Genomic DNA, 21,508 nt, shown 5'->3' on the forward strand with positions numbered 1-21,508 from the left:
TATCTCTGGATGTTTGAATCGAACGAACGATAAGATCGCTGCATCACGGTGGATAAAAGCAGTAATCGGATAAAGGTGAAATCCGAAGACCGTTTGAAAAATTCCGAAAACCTTGGACTCTATTCAAATCACTTCGGGAATGTACGTATATTTCCTAAGCGATATCGGCCGAATTTTCCAAGCTCCCAGCCACGATCGTAGGAAGTCGTCGCGCGTAACCACGCGCATTCGCTGTCTCGTTCACCATAAAATTTACACAACGTAATCTGGCTACAGGCGATAACGCTTATCGTCGTTCTGATCTTAATTACGGATTACGTCAGCGGACAAATTGGTTTGCGGTAAATGCGGAATCCATCGAATATCAGTTCCGTGTTTAGCGTAGTATACCGTGTCGTGACAACGCTCGACGTAATTTCTCGTCGAGAATGAAGAAACAAAAGGACGAAACGTGAAATGGCGGAAAGGAGAAAACGCGCTACGATGGGTATATTGTTCTCGACGACCGTAAAAGGCATCCGAGGAGGATGGCGCTTCGCATCGGCTCGCATCGTGGCTGGATACTTGAGCGATGAGAGAATCGATGCTCGTTATATATGGTTGTGAGTCTGTGATTGTTCGACAGAAGCGGAAGAGTGCAATTACACGAACGTTCGGCGTAAAACTGACTCGAACGAATACCACGGGCCTTCCTGAAATGGATGCGCAAATCTTGCGTAATTTCATCGTCGTTGATGCATGATATACTTGCAGGGACGGGCACGTAACCGCAATCATTTCGATTACTCCAAAGAATGAATTCAGTCGAAATGACGGGTTTCGGATATCCTTTTTCCTTTTCGTTATTAAAAACATACGGTACTTTCGAAGATATTAAGGTCGGCTTGTATCGAGATATAAATGATCGTATTTCATTATCGAGATCGACAAGAATGCAACGAGTACTTGTTTCTAATGACGAGTCTGAGGCAATATGTTCGTGGATGAATGCTGTGAATCAGATTTAAAGAAAAAGATGTATTCTAGGAGGATTATATACAGCAAGCTGATATCTTATATTTCATAATCAAAGATGCCTGTTAGAGGTAAGAGTTTTTTCCAAAGTAGAAAAAGGAAAGAAAATAGGTAAGAGAAAGTTATAAAGGTAAGAGTAAATTTGAAGATTTCACTTTTTGGCGTTTGACAACGCAATTAAATCTTGGCGAATTGTAAGTCAGATTTCCTGCTTTCTCTTCGAATACGAAGGACTTCTTCCACGGCGCATGGTTAATTACCCTCAGCTTGTACAGCCTCTGAATGTCCCCGAAAACTGTAATTACGAGCGACGTTGTAACGAACGGTTCGACGCGAGTTACTCGGCGAGACGTAGGAGGCGAATCGAAAGTCTGTGTCAAGGTTAATTAATAAAGAATTAATAATGAAAAATTCCTTGACGGCGATCGCCGTGCCAGCTTCGAGAAACTTTTGTTTCTACGATCGCTCGAAAACTTTCGTGGCTCGTATTTGGAAAAAATGTATCGTCATTAGGACGTGTAAATGGTTGACTGAATCAGACACGAACGAAAGTATCGTTTTATCGGAGGAAACTGTGGTTTTCGTTTTTTTTTTTTTTTTCAAATAGGAAAGTTAACGTCTAGTCAAACTAGTTAAATTGATTAAAAATATCCAATGCGTGCTAAACTTACACCATAGAAGATAGAAACAAACGTGAGTGTATTAACCTTCTGAACTCTTATAGCTTAGATCATGGTGCAATAGGAGAATTTTAATTTCTATTCCTCTTCGTGCAGAACAGGTTTCAAGAGATTGATTTGGAATATATATATATAATATTTTATTACGAATTAGAAATATTCTCTCTTTCTCTCGTTTCTTCTTTTCTTTTCTTTTACTCTATTCCACGTTACCTCACACTCTTCTATAAATTGTGCTATTATTATAATACGTACTACTGTTACTTTTGTTATTATTTTACTATAATTATCAATTTTCGTTGCCACTGGTGCGTATTATCATTTTTTACTTTTATTATTATCAAAATTATTACTATTATTCTGATTTCCTTCGTTATTTGTATCATGTTACTCCGCGTAATTATCCAGCTCCTCGTTTAATTTTACTCACGTTACGTATATTGTTCCACTTGCGTGACTGCCACTCGTAATATTTGTATGAAAGGGTCCATTCCATTAACCAAAGCAAATAAATTAAATTTAATTACATTATAGTACCGAAATTGCTTAAACATTTCGGTATTTCAATGTAATGACAAGTATCAGATGTACATTTAAAAAATGAATGAAGTAATATTAATAGCGCTATATTAGAATCACACTGTTAGTATTGTGTTCGTGAAATACCCAAAGGTGTCTATCGGTGCGTCAAATTCCAAGAAATTAGTATTAGAGTAACGAGTTAATTCATCCTCCTCGGTCAACAGGTTAAGGAAAAGGAAGATCGTTGACTCTTCACGGCTAGCGTATAAGTGAATTTGAGAGAGTATGAGTATGAGAGAGAGAGGACGGAACAATGTCGGGCAGCCCCGAATCTTGGTGTGGGTTGCGCTTTAATCAAAGCGGGTGACGCTAATACCAAGTGTTAAAGTCGTTGCATCGGCGACATAGTTCATGGCAGCTATGTCAAGGTCGTGGCAATCTCCTGACTTTATCTAACGAATCTAGCTCGATTAACGTTAGCAAGCCTTTGCTGCTCTTTCATTGTAAACGCTTGCATAAAAGCGTCGACACTTTCACCTCATCAGCTATCCATAGACTCGTAACAATGTGAACGAGTCAATCTGAGTATCAATTTCAATGTGGACGCTTTATCGAAGCTAATTCGAAGGCGAAAAAAAGTTAAAAATACAAGATCGATCCAGTGAAATTTTAAACGTCATCCTTTGTAGAAAACGATGGTTGGATGACAAAGAGCGCTTAGCCTTTAACCTTTATCAGCTGCTCCGCAAACAAATCATGTTTCAACGGACGGGCGCTATTCCGCAGGCAAAACTGACGATTTACAAAAGCTCAAAGGAAGCTCGGTAAACATATCCACCCTTCGTTGCCTTAGGAAGATCAGATATCGCGCAAAGGTTTAATCTCTTAAAGCTTACGTTTCTCCCGCCCTGCGTGAAGAAACGAAAATCACTGAAGGGAAACACAAAGAACAAAATTTTCGTTGGTTTTCAAATTCTAATATCGCTTTGTGAATAAACGGCAGAATTTCAATATGACGTAATTGGAAATGAGAACAGTTTGTCAGGTGCACAGAAATCTTTTAAACATAGCCGATAAGTTGACAAAGTTTCTAACTATTGTAACTATTGAGACGAGCAAAATTTTAATATCTCTGATGTCGCATCATTACGAGGAATATTTCGAAAATTTGAAAGAAGGCGAACATCACACGAGAAAAATACGTTCTGCCGTTTCGAATTCTAAATCTTTAGCTAGTAGTACATAAAAGAGATATAAACAATAGAAAGCATAAAATATCCAAGACATGGTTCTATTCAGAATACTACACGTATACCGTCTACTCCAACAATTAGAATAATCAAGTCACTGTCAGAAACATATCAGTTACTGTCACCGTGAAACAACACGACCTTAAGGTAACACGTGGAAACCGTCACCGTGTCATCAATGCCGCACCTATTTCCGGGTCACCGTGACACTACCATCGTCCTCGCGGTCAAGCTCGACCCACGGTCGAAGCGGAGGATACCAGAAGCGAAGAGAAGAGAAACGCGGATGCAGCGGTCCCGCACTGGGGGATTTAAAAGGCTCACCGTAAAAGGTGTAACGCAAGCCCGTAACGATACCTTAACGAGAACCGGCAACGATAATTTCGCCCGACAACCTTGCACATCCCGCGGCGCTGCACGCGGATCCGACGTGGTCGTCAGCTGTGCGAAGGTCAGGGTCATCCGGCAGCCGAGGGTGCAATCGATGCACGATACCGCCGCCCCTACACTCCTCGCTAGCTGCAGTTACCATGGAGACCATCTCCTGACCCATTGCTACAGAAAGAGAGAGAGGGAGAGAGAAAGAGTGTCGTTCTGTCGACACGCAGAGGCTGCATCGGCTATTCGTCTCTCCGTGAGAGTGTACCGCGCAGACGAGGAACCTAAGCCTACAACGACACGCACCAAGAAACACGAGGGAGAGGAAAGAGGGATCACCACGATGTGACAGTGAGGAGCGTGCGACGCTTCCATGACCCGTCTCCGCTTCTCGCCCTTTTCTTGCCCGCCGTGAACGGAAAATCGGTCAGGAAGCTGAGTACCCCGTCCTCGAAGTTCGTCAACGAGCTTCGTCTGGATACTTCAAAGCGTTCAACCGGCCTCTCGTTGGCATTTTTGGTCTTGACAGGTTGAACGGAGGCACGACCTGTGACCTTGTATCGTGAAACACGAAGACGAGCCGTGACAGAGGAAAGTGAAACGCAGTGGACGCAGTGACATAATAGTGTGTCGTAGGGCGGATCGTTAGATTGACGTTCGAGACGATGTAACGACGTTGGTAGTTACGAAACGACCGAACGAACGTATCCGAGTTCACACGAACTGTTTCTTTCAATTCTTCACGGCTAGGGTTAGGTTAACGTTGGTTCGTTTTCGCTTATGATAGAGCGGGATAATATTACGCGAATGAAAAAGAGAAGAGACGCGTGCTCGGTGGTTGAGCAACGAATTCGAGACTTGTACGTTCCCAGGGGAACCGGTCGCCGGGCAGAGCGCGTGGATATGGTAACGAGGCATTGTGCAAGGTCGGTATGAACGGAGACTAAGGTCAGCTGGTACAGATCGATATCCCGAAATTGTCTCGGCATATTTGCCTCGTACGCGCGCCGCTTGTGAGATCAGTGGTGCTTCGGGGGGCGGCGGAAATAGTGCGGGAGCGTGCTCGAGCGAGAAAAAATTCGGCCGATCGTGGAAAACGAAAGACAGGAGGATGGATGGCTGGAAGAGCTGGAAAAGGGCGGAGAATTCGTTTCTCACAGCATGGTATCAGCGTGTCACAGAGTCTTACGTGGCGACATGGTTCTTCGGGGTGTTTCAGACCAGCAGGATGTCGACGAGCACCGCCACCGGAGGTGGAGGCGGCGGCGGGGGAGGAGGAGGTAGTGGTGGCGGCGGGGGAGGGGTCGGAGGTGCCCTGACATTGATGGGCTGCGTCAGGGAAGCGTCGCCCCCGCCGCAGAATCATCAGAATCAACATCATCGAACGCACGGCCTCGGCGAGTACTCGGCACAGAACAGCGTCGATCCGCTACCAAAAGGTTCGTTTACATTACTAATTCTATTTATTTAGTGACTAGAGTTAGTTTAAATCGGTTTAAATATTAGCTTGGTGCATATGGAAATTTTATCTCGGTTTGTAAATAAAATTTTAACCGCGTGTAGCTTTCTTCAAACGTCGTATATTTAATCGACGTAATTTTTACACGTTTTAATACACTTTTCCAATGAGTAATTGCTCCGTTATTCCAATTTTATAGAAATTGTCAGTTTCAAAACTGAAAAATTCGTGCAACAAAATTGTCCGGTTATTTTCTGGATACATTTAATTAAAGTAATTTTTGCGTGATTTAATCCACTTCTTCAGGTAATAACTTTATTTGTATAGTTTCATTATTTCAAATTTATAGAAATTGTTAGCTTTAGAATGGAAAAATTCACGCAACAGAGCTGTTTGATTATTTCTCAATGGGAAGGTGAAAATGAACTTCCGTAGGACTTTCAAAATTTGTTGACTAAGTATCATACGGTAGGTGATACCGAAAATTGAAAACTCTCGATCGATCGAAGCATTGCGACGAATGTTTGGTAGGATAAATTAAGGTAAAATTGCGTGCTCACGGCTACGGTCTAGACGGTAGCATTCGGAAAACGACGTTTCACTCGAAGATCGTATTTTCAAGGTCTCAGACGTGGATTACAACGTCGCGTCGCGGCGAAACGAGCCGTGCTATGAAAAACGGATTTACGTAAACGGTACATTCTCCGCGGTGCTGCTCGACTGTCCTATCGATTTCACAATTTTGTCGGCGATTTATCCGAGGAACACGAGCAACCTTTATTCCATCGTACATCGACAAATATTGTACATTTTCATTATCATCCATAAATTACACGACACCTTCAAGTAGTACGCTTAAAATGAGCATATTGTAAGCAATGCTCGATTTCATTTAAGCACAAATTGCGTAAAAAGTTGTAGTTCTTTTAATGTTACGCTTGAATCGCTAACTATAATGACCCTTAAACGATTCGTTTCTTTCTATATTGCCAAAACAACGAAAAGTTGTATAAAATAATTAAACCGTTCAACTAGAAGATAAACTCGATATCCACATATATCGTGGCACAAAAATATACAGACAATTTGCTTATTTTTCACAGTGGCAATTCAGGTTCGCCATTCGAGTTCTATGAAACTTCATCGCGGAAGTAAAGATTGGATTCGATATTCGACGAAAATAGAAACGAACGCGAGTTAAACGAAAAGCGTATTGAATCGCGAGGCGGAAACGGTAAAAGCGAGGCAAGCCCGCAGCGTTTCGAAAACGCAGTTTAAGTTAATCGCTAATCACGCGGCCGATTGAGATATTAACTTACGAGTTAATCTACCCCGGAGCCTCGTAATCTACCGGAGGCTAATGAAAATAAAGAGGTCGTTGGTCCCACTCGGAAACGCAACGTCCCGAGTAACGGCAACGAAGTCACGTTCCTCCAACGACAATGAATAAAGGGCACTCTGCTGGATTACCCTTTAATAACTCGTTGCGACCGTGTCCATTATTCTCATTCTCGGAGCACGCTCAGCCGTTCAACGGAACCAGAAATCTCTTACCGGAAACTTTCACCTTAATCCCTCCATCTTTCTGCTCCAGCAGAAACTTTTCGCGTGTTTTCTAAATCCCGCCCGAGATGGCTTGCACGCGATCGATCATCGTCGTGTATCGTAATACCATGATTACTGAAGGGAATTTCTTTTTAAACGCGACTTCCGCCCATGAGTCGCGAGACACTTGCTGTTATTAAACACAAGCCGCGGTAAGATATATCTCTAATGAAACCTTCAGAACGTTGTATAATTTAATTTTCCTTGTGACACGCGCAGTTAATTAATATTCATTTCATTTTGAAATTAAAAAACTTCCTGGAGAACGTTCTGTAGATTTATGGCAAACATATAGTTGCGAATTGCGTCGATTAATGCGTTAAAAATTATAATTCCGTTGAAAGAAATATATTATACGATGGTTCTATACGATCACCTGCAGAGAAGATAATTACACCACAATTCGTGTTCCAGTTTTCCATACAGCAAGCATCGTAGTTATCGAGTGTATTTTTTAATCAAATAGTTCGATTATTACAAAATTTGTCTCTGTTTCATAAATTTAAAAGGCGCAAGATTTTTTAATCCGTTGCGATTATCAATTTAAACATAGCAAATATTAAAAAAGACTAGAACTCGACTATCCAACGCGATTCGTTTAATTGTCTCTTGCACTTATCTCTTCCAAAAGAATTCCTCCGTTCTTGCAACTAGAAGTCTCTCGCATTTAGAATCAAACGAGTTTTAGCTGTCCAAAGCTGAAATATAGGCGCACGATGACTGTAAAGTGATTGACGAGTCGGTGAAACGAGATCAGCGGACTCGTGCAACGTATAAAACGCCTGCGGATTATCCGGTCGATTCGAAGTCGAAATTAGGCAAACCGTGGTTACGTAAACGGCCGTGGTACACCGTTGCTTCGGTTCTATCCGGAGAACGTAGAAAACAGCTGTTTTTATTGGCTGCAGACACAGGCTACGTCGTGCGATTCGCGCGTGACGCTATTTTTCACGGTTGAGCGATGTCGCAGTAGCTGATGCGTGAAGAATATACTCGCAGAGAGTGTCAAGTACATGCGAAACAGCCGGCCGTTTTTTTTTTTTGCGATCAACGTTCCCTTTTGATTGTTCGGCAATTTTTCATAGAGTTATTGACAACCGAAACATTTTCAGCAATAAGAAGGCAGCTTTGATATCTCAAGCGTATTTGAGTTGCTCAGAAGACACGTTGATCAACTCCGTACATTGCAATGTTGAAAAATATGACGATCGCAAATTTCAACGAATCTTGGAATGGAATCGTTACGATTTCTTTTTTCCAGGTACAGCAAAAAAATATTCAGATGGAGTAGAGGATATCTTTACTCTCTCCTAAAATGCAGCTTTCGTGATAATTTGGCTTATCGAATTTCAACTTGAACCAAACATCGCGTATACGTCAAACTAATACGTCGTTCAATAAAATACAAAAAATACATTTTCTTCGAATTTTTGCTTAAACTTCGCCACCAATACATTGTGCCTTGTACCCTCGAGCGTTATTCGACGTGGACGATATCTGATCCGTGGAACGACAACGTGTACCTATTAAGAGAAAAGTATCGAGTTTCCTTGCAACCTTACTTTTTAAACTTTGTTCGGGTAGAAGTTGTTGGCGAGTGCAATCGAGACGTTGAATCGAGTGGGAAATTTGGTAAAGGAAGGTGGTGGCCAGTCGATATTGTGCAAGAACACGCACACGGTTATTTACAGAATCGGCGTAACTAGGCCATGGCCAATCGCGGAATGAATGGCCACTCGAACGCGCGTATTAAGTTACTCCGTGGCGCGGAGCTTACCCAAGAATTATAGGATTTCCAATTATGCGCAGATACTATTCGCGACTTTCCTGCTCGTTTACCAGTATGCTGGAATAGATTAAAACAGTCACGCGCGCGTGAAAGCGCACAAAAAAGGTGACAGCTTGGGATCGAAGCGTCGCGTAATTGCCGAGTGAAATTCTCGCGGAGATGCGGTTGTCCCGAGACGACACGCGCTGATAACGTTCGATGGAGTCGTTATACAGTAGTTCATGAAAGTATTTGAATACTTATCATAGAAAACCTGACTGTACTATCGCGTTACATACAGCGGTGACTGTGTACCTGTACAAGATACTTTTTCGTTAAACACAAGAATTGCACAACACAGAATTGCTTTTCGGATATTTAACGTATTACTCATATCATTGACTACACACTCAAAGAGTTAATGGGCCACACTTTCACGATACGCGTGTATCGACGTAGCCCACAACTCAACACAAACAAAAATTAAATGTCACGGCTTATGAGACAAAACAAAAGACACGAGAGAAACGTGTTAAATCGCTGAACGAAAAATAAATCATTTCTTCAATATGGGTATGGAAAAACGCGATTATCGGTTGATTTTTACCTTATAAGGACTAATAGATAGGATATCATATAGCAGAAGCGTATCTTATCGATGGTTACCTTATCTTAACGATGGTTCTATGTTATCGAATTGTCAAGTTAGTAAGGTTTATACCGTTATGCGCGATTTACAATAACTTGGAAAATTTACCTGGATGCAATTCTACGAGGATTTCGCAGACCTCTTTGGTAACTTGCATGTTGCCTATATTCAGGAACACATAACTGTAACCACTTCGATTCTTTTGTAAGTAACGATTTTAGTTAGAAATGTTTGAAATAGATGTTGCATAGTTTTATAGAGGAACGTAATTTGACGTAATTAGTTTTCTCTGAAGATCAATACGTAAATGACACATAAAGATCAACCACTGTTTTATTTCTTCTTTAATGAAAAATCATATGTTTTTTATTGTGGTAAACGACGCAACAATTTCCATAAAAAAGATATATCGGTTTAGAAGATATTTCAATTTCAATGTAACATTTATTTAAAGCAATGTAATTTACACATCCTAAACTAGTGATATTTTTATGTAAACAGACTGATACATTTTTATAGAGAACGACGAGCTATAGATTTACACTGTAAAGGATAAATAATATTATCAAAAAATAAACAAGCCTGATTTTCGTGTGTCTTCTATGTGTCCACAGAAAAAGATTAATCATATCAGATTATGCCCTCTACGAAACCATTCCACATTCGTTTCAAATATTTTTCACTAAAATCATTCTTTACAGAGAACTTCATTTACTTGAATTCGTCGGAAAACAAAAAGTTCATATAACAGAAGTTCATTGATTCACTACATATGGCTTTTCGTTTATGTAACTTGAATTCACATTCAGATAACTGATTCATTCATCAAGAGTATATTTAACCGCGTACTAATTAAGATTTCTTTGCAATAAAAGTGAAGTTTAGATAAGTAGAGTGATCGAAGTTGTTCCAGTTATATGCTCCGGCAATGTTATCTTGTTCTTGCTAACCGTGTCATCCTATATATCGTTATGAAAATGTCAATAAAATACTTCGCAATCAGCAAAATATTGAAGATATTCGTGGGCCTAGATTCGTGCTACGAGTAAAGTCAGATAACGTAAATAGATAAGCTTCCGCAATAATAAACGTTAAAACTAATCGTTTGTTATAAAACCTATAGCTTCTACCTATTGAGATTATCGCTTAAAAAAAATTTGTAAAATTCCACAAGTTCGTCCTTTTTTTTATTTTCGTTCTATTTCAAACCTTGGAATCTTAATCTTTAAATCAGCCTTCCTTTCTACTACGAATTTACGCTCACATACATACATATACATACGCGTAACGCCTACATTCGTGCCAATTCGCCGTGATTTCGCGATCGCGAATTTAGACGATGTGTATCGCAAGGAAATTGCGTGTCTAGAGGGGCGTGCGGTTGTCGAGTGGATTTGTCGAAAAGAAAAAAGCAGCAACCCTTTGTCGAAACGACTTTGGTGAGACTCGGGTCTCGAGAGGAAAGACATAGCCAGGCAGTTTCCGTGCGTTGCGTGTGGCTTTTAATCGTGGAGGACTGAGGACGAACAGAGGGTGTCGCGGTTAACCCTCTGAGTCGCACCCTCCACTTCTGATCCTATTCTTCGTGCCTTTTCGACGATTCAAAACGTGGTCTCGCTTTGCGCCGGTGCAGTCCTCGTCCCCCGGATTTTTTTCCCTTTCACCTTGCCTTCGCCTCTTTGTCGCGACCCTTTCTCCCGATACTCCGCAATTAAAAGGCATCCGTGCGTTAACGAGTGCCACACGGTTCTCAAGGACTCGTATTATTTGCTTATCCAGCATCCCGTTGTCGCTACCCGATAACCTGTCGTCGTCGTCTTCAAGTGTCAGAGTTGCAGAAGAGAATTCTCGATCCGTTCATCTCGAAAAAATAATACGCTCTCGAAAGAACGAATATATTTTATTATACCGTACTTTTTATTATTTTTCTATATTATATATATGTCAGCGACTTAGCCCACGAAATTATTCAAATACAACTTTTACGAATACGTTATGTGTGCTACACATACGAAAAATTTTAAAATTTTGCTGATATCATTGATATCGTAACGAGACACCAGAGTCGTGATTATATTGATAAAATATGAAATAAATCTAAAAACGTATATCACATATCAACTGATCTTATATGAAACGTGATAGTTAGTTCTTGATTGTCAAGTACACGATTAATCTATTACAATGTTGTGTAGCTGTGCAAGGTTCAGATACACGTACGTATAAAGAATTTATCATTTTTTAATAATTATGTCTTAGCATCTACCATTTGGTTATGCAAGTTTTGCACGATATACATACGTGCGCGCAATATACGCGTGAATTTTCATTAATCATCAAGATTGACGGGTAAAAATCCTTTAGAGTACAAATAAAAAAAAATACAATCAAAGGGAAACATTATAGGATACTAAAAGTAGAAATAACTTTCGTCTGAAATTGGCATGTGAACAAAAAAGATTAAGAAACCTGTACAAAATTATCGACGTTAATAAATGTACGATTGAAGCAGTTAAATCGATCATGGAAAGTCCTCTGCTGTCTTTCACGTAGTAAGCATTCGTGTCTTAAAACTGATCAAAATGTGATTAGTTCAAGTCCAAAGGAAGAAACAAGTTTAGGACGAATAACAGGATCATCGAACGCGTTGTCTTCAAGCGAACGATAGATCAAACATAGAACGACGACGCTCAAGAGACAGTTTAGAGACATTTAAGACGAGTTTATCGTTGTATAGCGTAACACATAAAATTTTTCTACGATAAACGTTGGAATAGTTTGGGAAGCGTTAGAATGGGTCACCCACGTCGAGTCAGGAAACGTTCCGTGGAAATCCGATTTTCTCTGCCCGCCGGCACGTAGCGTGAAAATTGTCGCGAGGTTAACGTAAAGTAGGACACGCGGCGAAATACGGTTCCCTTTCAACGTGATTCATCCGTTGGTGACATTAAAGACCGATGTTCTGCTTTTAGTAGAGGGATTATCTGTGAGATAGACAGCGATCCACAAGCTTCGATCGATAAGCTCTTGTACGTACATAGGAACGCAGTTCGGTGTGATTATCTGTTTGCTTTTAGTCGAACTCGCTTGTTGTCCGATTTTCTTCGACTCACCACTAAATTTTGAATATTTGTGTATTTCTGTGATACTTAAATGCACAGAAACGGGAGATCGATCAGGTTAAAAATTAAAACTTTTACTTTACGTAGATACGAGGTGAATCGGATCAAAACAAGAATTCAGTTCATTTTTGTTATATCGCCATCGTTCTAAGTCGTTGATCCGATTCGCCTCGGTCTATCCTACTGGTTGCCATGGTATCTTGTAGAAGTTACATATATCGGAAACCTCGAATATTTAAAATAATTTAATTGAAAATTATAGCATTCACTCTGTTCTGTAATCTTGGTACCGACAAATTTTAATTTGTTTTAGTCACTGCAAAATACTATATATGGAGAAAGAGAGAGTACACAATTTAGCAGGATAACGAATCTTAAAGTGGCAGAGAAATAAATGTCGAATAAAATGTAGTATCCGAACAGAAAAACTTTTCATCCGAATGTGTTTCTTCGAAGACATTTTAGGTCGCTAATGCCGAAAATAAGGTTTGTTTCTCGCGGAAATAAACGATTTTGGAAATTCGGGCTCATGAACATTTGGCCATAACTGTAAAAATACGCGTATGACCATACGTGATCATACACAGCGGTAAACGGCAAAACAAGCGATAACGCAGCCAATGCCAATGCTCCAGATGCCAATTTTACCGCTTACCGCTCACCACTCTCTGGAAAATAAATTCACGATTCAAATACGTATAGAACAAGCCGTATAATATGTTGAAAGTGCCATATCTTAAAAAAGATTTCGTCAAATTCCACCAGGATGCCAGGCATTAACAGGTTGACCGAAATTTGTTACGCTTTATTTCCGTGAAAAACGACCGTTGTTTTCGTCTTCAGTGACCTCGAAAACCCTTAAAAAGTCTCGTTCTACGCGAATATCTCGCAGTCCGGATATTATACTAGAGACTAGATCTCTAAATGATTATTCTAATCATCGTAAAAATATGAATCTTGAGAAACATACGCGATCTATTCATCACGAGTGCTCGAACGAATTATCCGCTAATCCAGAGGCAATTTCATCGAAGGGGGCAAAAAATAAAAGCAATCAGAAAAATGACCGGGAACAGTGGTTTCTAATCGAGAGAAACTTGCACGCGACGAGGGATTCGTTTCTCTCGATCGAGCTGCCAGGTTTTCACTTCCCATTGATAACAGGTTCGCTCGAATCCGCTCGAGTCTGAGCGCAAACATCGCGACGCGACGCTTGTTACGCAATCGCCAAAGAGAAAGTTCATGCGAGATCGGCCCGGCTAATTGGCTGGTTCTTTACGATTTTGTACGATGATCGCACGTGTAATGTTTCCACCATGAAGATTGTAATGTGTAAGTACTAGGTGAAAACGATATAGCGCGATCATAAAATCAGCGATGATCATGGAAGTACGTACTTTGAACATGTAATATGTGAATCTTGTGACAAAACGTTCCGATGATTCTAATACGAAATAACTTCCGTAGTCGAAGATTGAAATTGCTTCTTCAGTGTACGATTCTGAATGCGAGTAAGCATCGATGGATGTTCCTTCTTAAAGCTTTAATTTACGACTGCAATATATCATCTCTACCCAAGCAATACAAAGCAGTAGGAAAACAGCAGTAGGATAACAAGAAAACGTAGGGAAGTATTACTTTGCGTTTTTCCTTTCACGCGCTAAATCTTACAACGCTAGAGTCAAAATATTTCCTAAACCAATTGTTTCCATGAACACGAGAAGTTTCAAACCTTATTGTACAAAGCCAAAAAAAAAAAAAGGAAAAAAGAAAATAAGTACATCGATTAATGTGTACGAAATATATGATTAATTTAATTTTTGTATACACCTTTGTACAACTTAAAATCATTAAATTGTTCAAAATGAAACCTCGCCTACTGTTTTAACATAAGATTAAGTAAATTACAAAAACAATTGAAAAGATTAAATAAAATTTAAGCAATTAATATACATACGATGTATGTATGGACGAACGTGAATTAATTTTTCTGCAAATTAATCTCACTTTGTAGTCGGCAGGTAACAATTAATAAAAGTCTGTCCATCTAGAAACGTCTTTAAATAAATTTTATTTTATATTCATGGCTTCGCCCAGTCGCAAGAAATACATTTGCCGTATACGTACCTTTGGTCTCCACAGAGCCAAAGAAGCGCCGCTTCCATCCGCTTCGTGGCCTCAGGAGAATCTTTCGGCGTAAAAGTCGAGGACCTGCGGATGCTCGAGTGGTCGCCAGCCATGTTGATCGAGATGCGGAACTCGTACGACTTCCGAGGGAAGACATCACCGACAGACATCCTGCGGGACGTCCCGAAGAGGCTCGCAGCAGGAGCGCTAGCGAGCTACTCACGGACTCGTGCGATCGAGACAGGTGAGTTTTGCCACTTGTTGCCTAATTTCTTGTTGTTCTTTATTCTCATTCTGATCGTCGAGATACGCTGGTAGTTCGTGTTCTTTCGCGTTAGATAACTGTTAATTCTTTGCGCTTGGAATTTCAGCTCAGCTGAATGAAATACGAAGTTTTGTTTGAACGATGCAAGAAGAAGTAGCTGCTTATATAACGTTACAGAGAGTTAGGTTTGGCAGTTGAAAAATCAGCATTGAGAAAGATTTACTTAGTAAGAAAGGCTTACTGTAAATTTCATGAACATGGACGGGACCTCTTAAATATTTCACCGCGTAAAAGTGAAAATCGTAATTATTTACGAAGCGGACGACCTCGCCGATTTCAACGACCTTGAAATATGTTGTCAAGGCGTACGTTCTGAGCAACTTTTCCCTATGCGCGTTACCGTCGCTCGGCCTTAATTTCCGAGATATTCGCAAAAAAACTTCAGTTCAATTCACGTTACGATTACACTTGACTTTGGCACAGAACTGGCATACTTTTGTATAATTTGATTATATTATAACCAAATCTAACTCACTTTCGATAATCGTATTTAATTCACATAAGAAAGAAAAATCAATGGATCAGATTTAATCGACTGGTTAATTTCAGTTAGATAATTGTTCACTGTTATCGCTAAAATAAGTTAAGGTTTTAAATAGTAAGACAGATACAGTTCATACTAAAGTTTATACTATTTATTGCTATTTGTAATTGGAGACACTTCAGCAAAGATATTAAAAAAAGCGACTATTCGATCATCAAAATCATACTGTCGTCGAAATGGAAACCTTTGCGAATATATCGGCAAGTAAAACCGAGCGATTGTAACATGTATAGGGAGAAGTTGTTCAGAATGCAGACCTTGGCACTAAATCTCAAGGATATTAAAATCGACCAGATCGTCCGCTTTATCTATTTTTATTTATTATTGCTTTGTCCGTGCCTTTCGGCTTTGGACGAACTTTCAGCTTTACATTTCTTATGTCTATTTCTCTTCTTATATGTCTACCTTCCCTCCTTTTCACTCTATTCTATTGCACTCCCTTGATTATTCTATCTCTAAAAACTAACACTAGGAATTACAAATTAAACACTAATGACTAAAAACTATTGCAACTTTGAACTTTAGTCTCCTTACTGTGAATCCTTCCTGACGTTTGTCCTTCTCTTCTCTATTATTGCTTTCAATTCTGTTAGACCTTCTCCCGTCTCATTTAGCGTTTTTCCTATGTCCTTTGATCCTCCCGTTATTTCACATTCTTCTATTACATGTCTCAGCAGATCGTCCGCTTTGTAAATGTGTAATTATCATGAAAATATTTGTATTGAAAAGTCTACTTTTATATTATTTTTATATTGTTTCATACTATTTGTATCATATCGTTTTAGTAATCTGTTTCATATATTTTTTTTATAAAGACATAATTTTCTGTAGCCACTGTACGAGTTTTATGGCTACAGGTCGATTCGTAACAGCGTCGAAACGATCGTTCGCTTCCAGGTTATAGTTCAGGTTTCGATGGGCTCTATATTTCACAGAATAGCAATTCTACAAATTGCAAATGGTACAGATGCGAGATATAGCTGTGTTCGAGTATCGACGAATAAGCTTCGAGTCGGTAGTCTAAGCGCAAAGGATTAATTACAGTCGTTTGTCTTTATTTAAAGGCAGCCGGAACAAAGATAGAGAAAATCGAGTTGTATCGCATTGTTACCATTTCAGCGGGCAAACCGCATCGAGAAGGTGCAGGTTAACGACATCCTCCAAGTCGCACCGCTCCTTCAAACAGTAAATATCATCGACAGAAAATTCCTTTTGAATCTATTCGTTTAGTAGCTTCTTCTCTTTTATCGTCGCTCAGCAGCTTTGCCGCTTGCCTGGCTCTTATCACCTTCGTAATTGGCTTGTTTGTTGTATAATCCTGTGCTGTTCTCTTCATTTATTCTTCGAGTTTTGGATCTCTTCAAGCCATGATGCTAACTCAGTCGACAAAAGCACTTGAGAATATTATATTTATGGATATTTAAATATTTCAGAAACGATCGCTAGAAACGATGAAGGAATGGTAACTATGAACGATATAATTCCATCGACCAAGCAAATACAAGTAAAGAAATTCTAAGAGATTGACATGTTATTCGTACGAATATTGCAATAAAAATTAACTTTCGAACAACCGTCGAAGAATAATGTGCAAACGCAAGTAGTGGGTGTAGAGCAACGTAACAATCAAAACGACCCTCTAATTGTTCCAAGCTATAAAATAATTATTGAATATAAAATACATTATATCAAAATGTTGAGTCTTGAAAAATACATATTTTTCTGAAAATAAACTTATGACACGATATATTAAATACTTAGCATGGTTAAATAGACTCCATTGAAAACGATCATAGTGCACACTGATCCACTGTAAACGATCATTCTCTTTCAAATTTAGAAACCCTTCGTTCTTAAGAAACAAATACAAAGTACCTAATGAATAACGAAAAGAAGAGTTTAGAAGTACTTAAGGTAAACTTCAAACACCTCGAATACAAAAACAAGAATATTTAAAAATACCGAAGTATAATTTTTATTTCAATTTCAATCTTTATTTTACACATACGTATAGACCCAAGGAGAACAGCGGAATCAAAAGGGAAATATCACTGATGGCTCGTTCGGCGACGTTCGCCGAGCTGGTGGCGCTTGCGTTTCGCAACCGATTCGCCGGCAGGAAGAAAAGTTAACCGCGAGTCAATATCCTTGGCCTGGTTCGAGCTGTGCTCGAGTTTTGCTTTTCTGTACAATTTAGCGGTACGGAAGATCGCGATGGTTCGCGTGTTAATTCGCAATACGCGTGCTTACACGCGCCGCGCGATACCTTGCTGACCTACTATCCTTTATTTTCGTAATTCGATTGCGACCGTCCCGCGGATAACTCGATCAAAGTCACTTTAAACCAAGACGCTGACTGTTATGCCATAACCTTCTCAATCTGAATCCGTAACGATCCGCGAATGATTTCGCGTCGGGTTGATTCGATCGATTCACGTTGTTGTATGATCGACCTTTTGATCCTCGAGTTTTATAATTGCGTGTACACGCGAGATCCGCGAAAAAGCAGTTGCCATTCGCTGCTTGCCGCTAGATTATCCGACAGGCTGCAGCTGAGTCGCGACTAGAAGACGCTAGCACGCGATTGAGAACCGAACGAATATTTATGCTAGATTATCACTGGTTATATAGAAGCTACATTAAAAACATGCGCATTGAAATTTGATCGCAATTACGTGGTAAGATTATTTGTTACGCAGTATGACCGAGAAACGAGGGAATTTTGTGCAAATCGTTGAAGTGTTAAGAGCGAGAGTCAGAGTTAGAGAGAATCGAGTCGTGTCGAGCGAGAGTCACTGAAAAATTCAATTATCGTATCATTATAATTTGATTATCAGGTACAGTTCTCGTTATTTTGTTCTGTATTAAACGAGCAAAACGTAAGAACGTGTAATGTGCGGGATTTACGGTGCTTGGCGATCGAATTAGTACCAGTCAAGATTTCCAACGTATTTTAATTTTTCTTTTCTTTTTTTTTTTTTTTTGGTAAAATTCAGTAGAGTAAACGAAGTCTAACGTTTTATTAATTAATCATTAAGATGTTGTACACGTTGATAATTTCTATTTCTCCTCTGGCCTTAATGATACCTCGTACTCGGCTTTTTTTTTTCTTCCGCGGTAATTATGGTAATATGACGTTCTGGGATGAGTGCACAAGTGATTTCAGTAGACTTCAGACATATTTAAGCGTTCATGCGAAATGAATTGCTTGGTAATAAGAGTATCGAGATATTCTTCGATTGGCGGAATTCTGTAATTTCGCTCCTTACCATGGTATAGTTAGAAATTAATTATTACGTATAAATTATCATCTTATTTAGTAATAAGTTGCCTAACCGAGAATAATTTGATTTGCTAATTTGATGGCCGCGGACTGTATAAAAATGCGGAATGAGTGGGACGCGAGAGAGACTTGAACGAACCATCGTTCTCAGTTCCAAGAGCTGAAAGAAAGCCAGAGTTCAAAGTTCAAAAGATCCAGTTGTATCGAACGAGAGTCATTCTAGAATGCAGTTATCGTTACATTTCATTTCTATTTTATTTCTAAACATAGTTTTTTTTTCTTTTCTTTACTATTTTATGCTCCTGAGTAAAAAGCTGCCTGTAAATGAATATCCTTGATCTGTAATACCATGCCGCTTTTCTTTTAGCCCAAACGACGAGCAAGCCAATTTCCCGTTTTCCGTTCAATGGCGTCTTTTTGCCTCTGTTTTTTTAGCGTGTTCCTCAGGAGGACGGGCATGGAGGATTCGTTTGTGAAACTACGAGGAGGAGCCGTAAAATTGTCCGTTTCGCACGACAGCGTTTTCCCCGGAGAAGTTCCTCACACTCGACCTCTCTCGTCGCTGGCCAGCCTAGCTACCCTCGAGGTTAGTACCTTCTTTATTTACGAGCTACTGAATTCGAAAAAAAAACGACGACCAGAAGAGCAAACGTTAAAAAAGATCGTTGAACAGCTTAACGCATGCGTTTCGAATGCTACGAGCGTCTTGGAAGCCAAGTTGATCGACTCTCAATTTCATTTCTCGAATAGTGAAAACTAGTGAAAACCTGCGGTGAAATTCCGCGTAGGTACAGATAGTAATCAAGTATGCCGATCGTATTTAAAACGGGCGATATCAGAGGAAAAAATCTGTACCAGTCTCGTTGAGACGTAACACGTTCACCGTTTGGAAACAATCGCATCGGACTTGATTCACGGTGATTGTTGTAATTCCTCTGACTAGAGCGGAGAATGATAAACAGAGACGCGAAGGAGGCGTTATTCTCGTTATCCAATGAGCATAATGCCAAGGCAGGCATTCTAGGCACGCGTGAATCGAGTTAAGGCGGTTACACATGTCCAGGATCGGCTCGTGACTCGTCTTCCAATTTCCTCGCCGCGTGCTCTCACGCTGTGACTAACGTTTCGTATCCTTAACCCCTTAACGCATAATTCTTTTCAACTTAACCGATCAAAGATGCACAGTTTTCTTATTTTCGTCTCAGCGGCATTGCTTCTCGACTGCGTAATAATATTATATCTTTTGTAATTCCAAACTCATTTGTATATCGTACGTTTTTGATACAGCAAGATGCAAAGCAAGAGGGAGCGAAGGGAAACAAACCTTTTTACAAACGAGAATTGTTTATTAGTTGAAAAAGTTGACTATGCCCGTGGGGACATAACATCGACCAACTTGCTTCGATTTCCTGCGATCCTGCACTTTAATGCTGATTAACGATGCTCGCTAAACGAGGACAAAGCCGTTCGATGATTTCTCGTACGGATTTCGACGCGTTCGACCGTGAACTTCGGCGTCTAAATCGAGCACCGAAATACGAAAACGGCGCGTTGAATTATTTATGAAGGAATCGTGACACGGCGAGTGCAATGTGCCACGGAAAAGCGAAAATCCTTGGTCAAGAATATACAGTGGGTCATGAAAGTATTTGACTGTTTACCATAAAAGAAATTTCTTGTATGTTTTATGTACGTTGTATAAAACATTTCGAAATTTGATCAGCGTTGTAACGAGATACGACCGTCGCTATTATATTTGTCAAAATTGAAAGCAAAATGTATACATATAGCAAATTCATAATACGGATAAATGTGCCCAATGTATTGGGTTGTCCGAAAAGTTTCTTTCGTTTTATGAGGAAATAATAGACTCAGAACGTTTTTTGTTTTATATTATTTTGTCGAATTACACACGATCCATTTTCTTCTGTTGAGATAAACACCGCTACATTTCACAGACTTGGTTTCACGTGCACTGTTGTCAAAAATAGAAACTGTCTGTTTGCGAAAGAAAGACACTTTTCGGACAACCTAATATATGTTCGTAAGAAGTTTCTATAGGTGAAGAAATGCTTATGAGCCATACTTTGACGAGCCACTGTACAGAGACGTGGCTGTGTGTGCTTTGCATCGATGTATATTCTTTTTCTTGGTTTGCTACGCTTGCCGAGCGTAGGCGTGCTAGATCGCGCGACTCGCCGAACAAATAATTCATTATCGTCGTTGCGGCCCGGTGATCGACCGAGATTCCACGGCCGACGATTTATAACGCGTTGACTTGTGCTTTGTTTGCTAATTGCCGTCGCGTGCTTGCTTATACGCGACTCACGAGATTCGCTCTTCCGCCCACAGCGAAGAATAGTTTCCAATCAATCGCTGTTCGAGCGTATTTTTTCCTGTTTATTGTTGCAAATGAATATATTCGTGCAATAAAATCCGTGTCTTTGTATGTTCACAATGTGGAATGAAAACGTGTTTCGCTCTCGTATATCCAGGAAAGTTTCTTCAACTCTGTTGTACAATTAGTAATTATCATTCACACGTACAATTAACTCTTTGACTGTAATTTTGATGTTGGATAATGTAACACGATCAGAATATAGAAACAACATTTTTTCCGTTTGTGTACATTTACAAGTTGTTTATTTACTTTCGTGGCTTGTTTATCACCGTCACCGATGTTTATTTACATTCGAAGATAAATGTTTGTGTGCACAGTCTCATCATTCATTTACATTTTCCTTTGTTTATTTATCTTTACCTTCGTATACTGACAAGCATA

At 39.8% G+C, this 21,508-nt stretch overlaps 1 protein-coding gene across 11 annotated transcripts in view; it reads left to right on the forward strand.

Annotated features, from left to right (window-relative positions):
- LOC126918880 (uncharacterized) overlaps positions 1-21,508 on the forward strand; it is a 92,375-nt gene that overhangs the window by 39,761 nt on the left and 31,106 nt on the right. For 6 of the 11 annotated variants that reach the window (XM_050727381.1, XM_050727377.1, XM_050727380.1 and 3 more), the window contains exons 3-6: positions 5,064-5,283; positions 14,590-14,818; positions 16,563-16,628; positions 19,162-19,312. In XM_050727381.1, the coding sequence (XP_050583338.1) occupies positions 5,073-5,283; positions 14,590-14,818; positions 16,563-16,628; positions 19,162-19,312 (657 nt within the window). In that variant the 5' untranslated portion in view covers positions 5,064-5,072. Of the gene's footprint in view, positions 1-5,063; positions 5,284-9,373; positions 9,472-14,589; positions 14,819-16,562; positions 16,629-18,118; positions 18,281-19,161; positions 19,313-21,508 lie in introns of those variants that run through there. The other 5 variants (XM_050727379.1, XM_050727385.1, XM_050727384.1 and 2 more) reach the window with 4 other exon arrangements.

This window comes from Bombus affinis, chromosome 7, assembly GCF_024516045.1.
Source record: "Bombus affinis isolate iyBomAffi1 chromosome 7, iyBomAffi1.2, whole genome shotgun sequence".
Lineage (NCBI taxonomy): Eukaryota > Metazoa > Arthropoda > Insecta > Hymenoptera > Apidae > Bombus > Bombus affinis.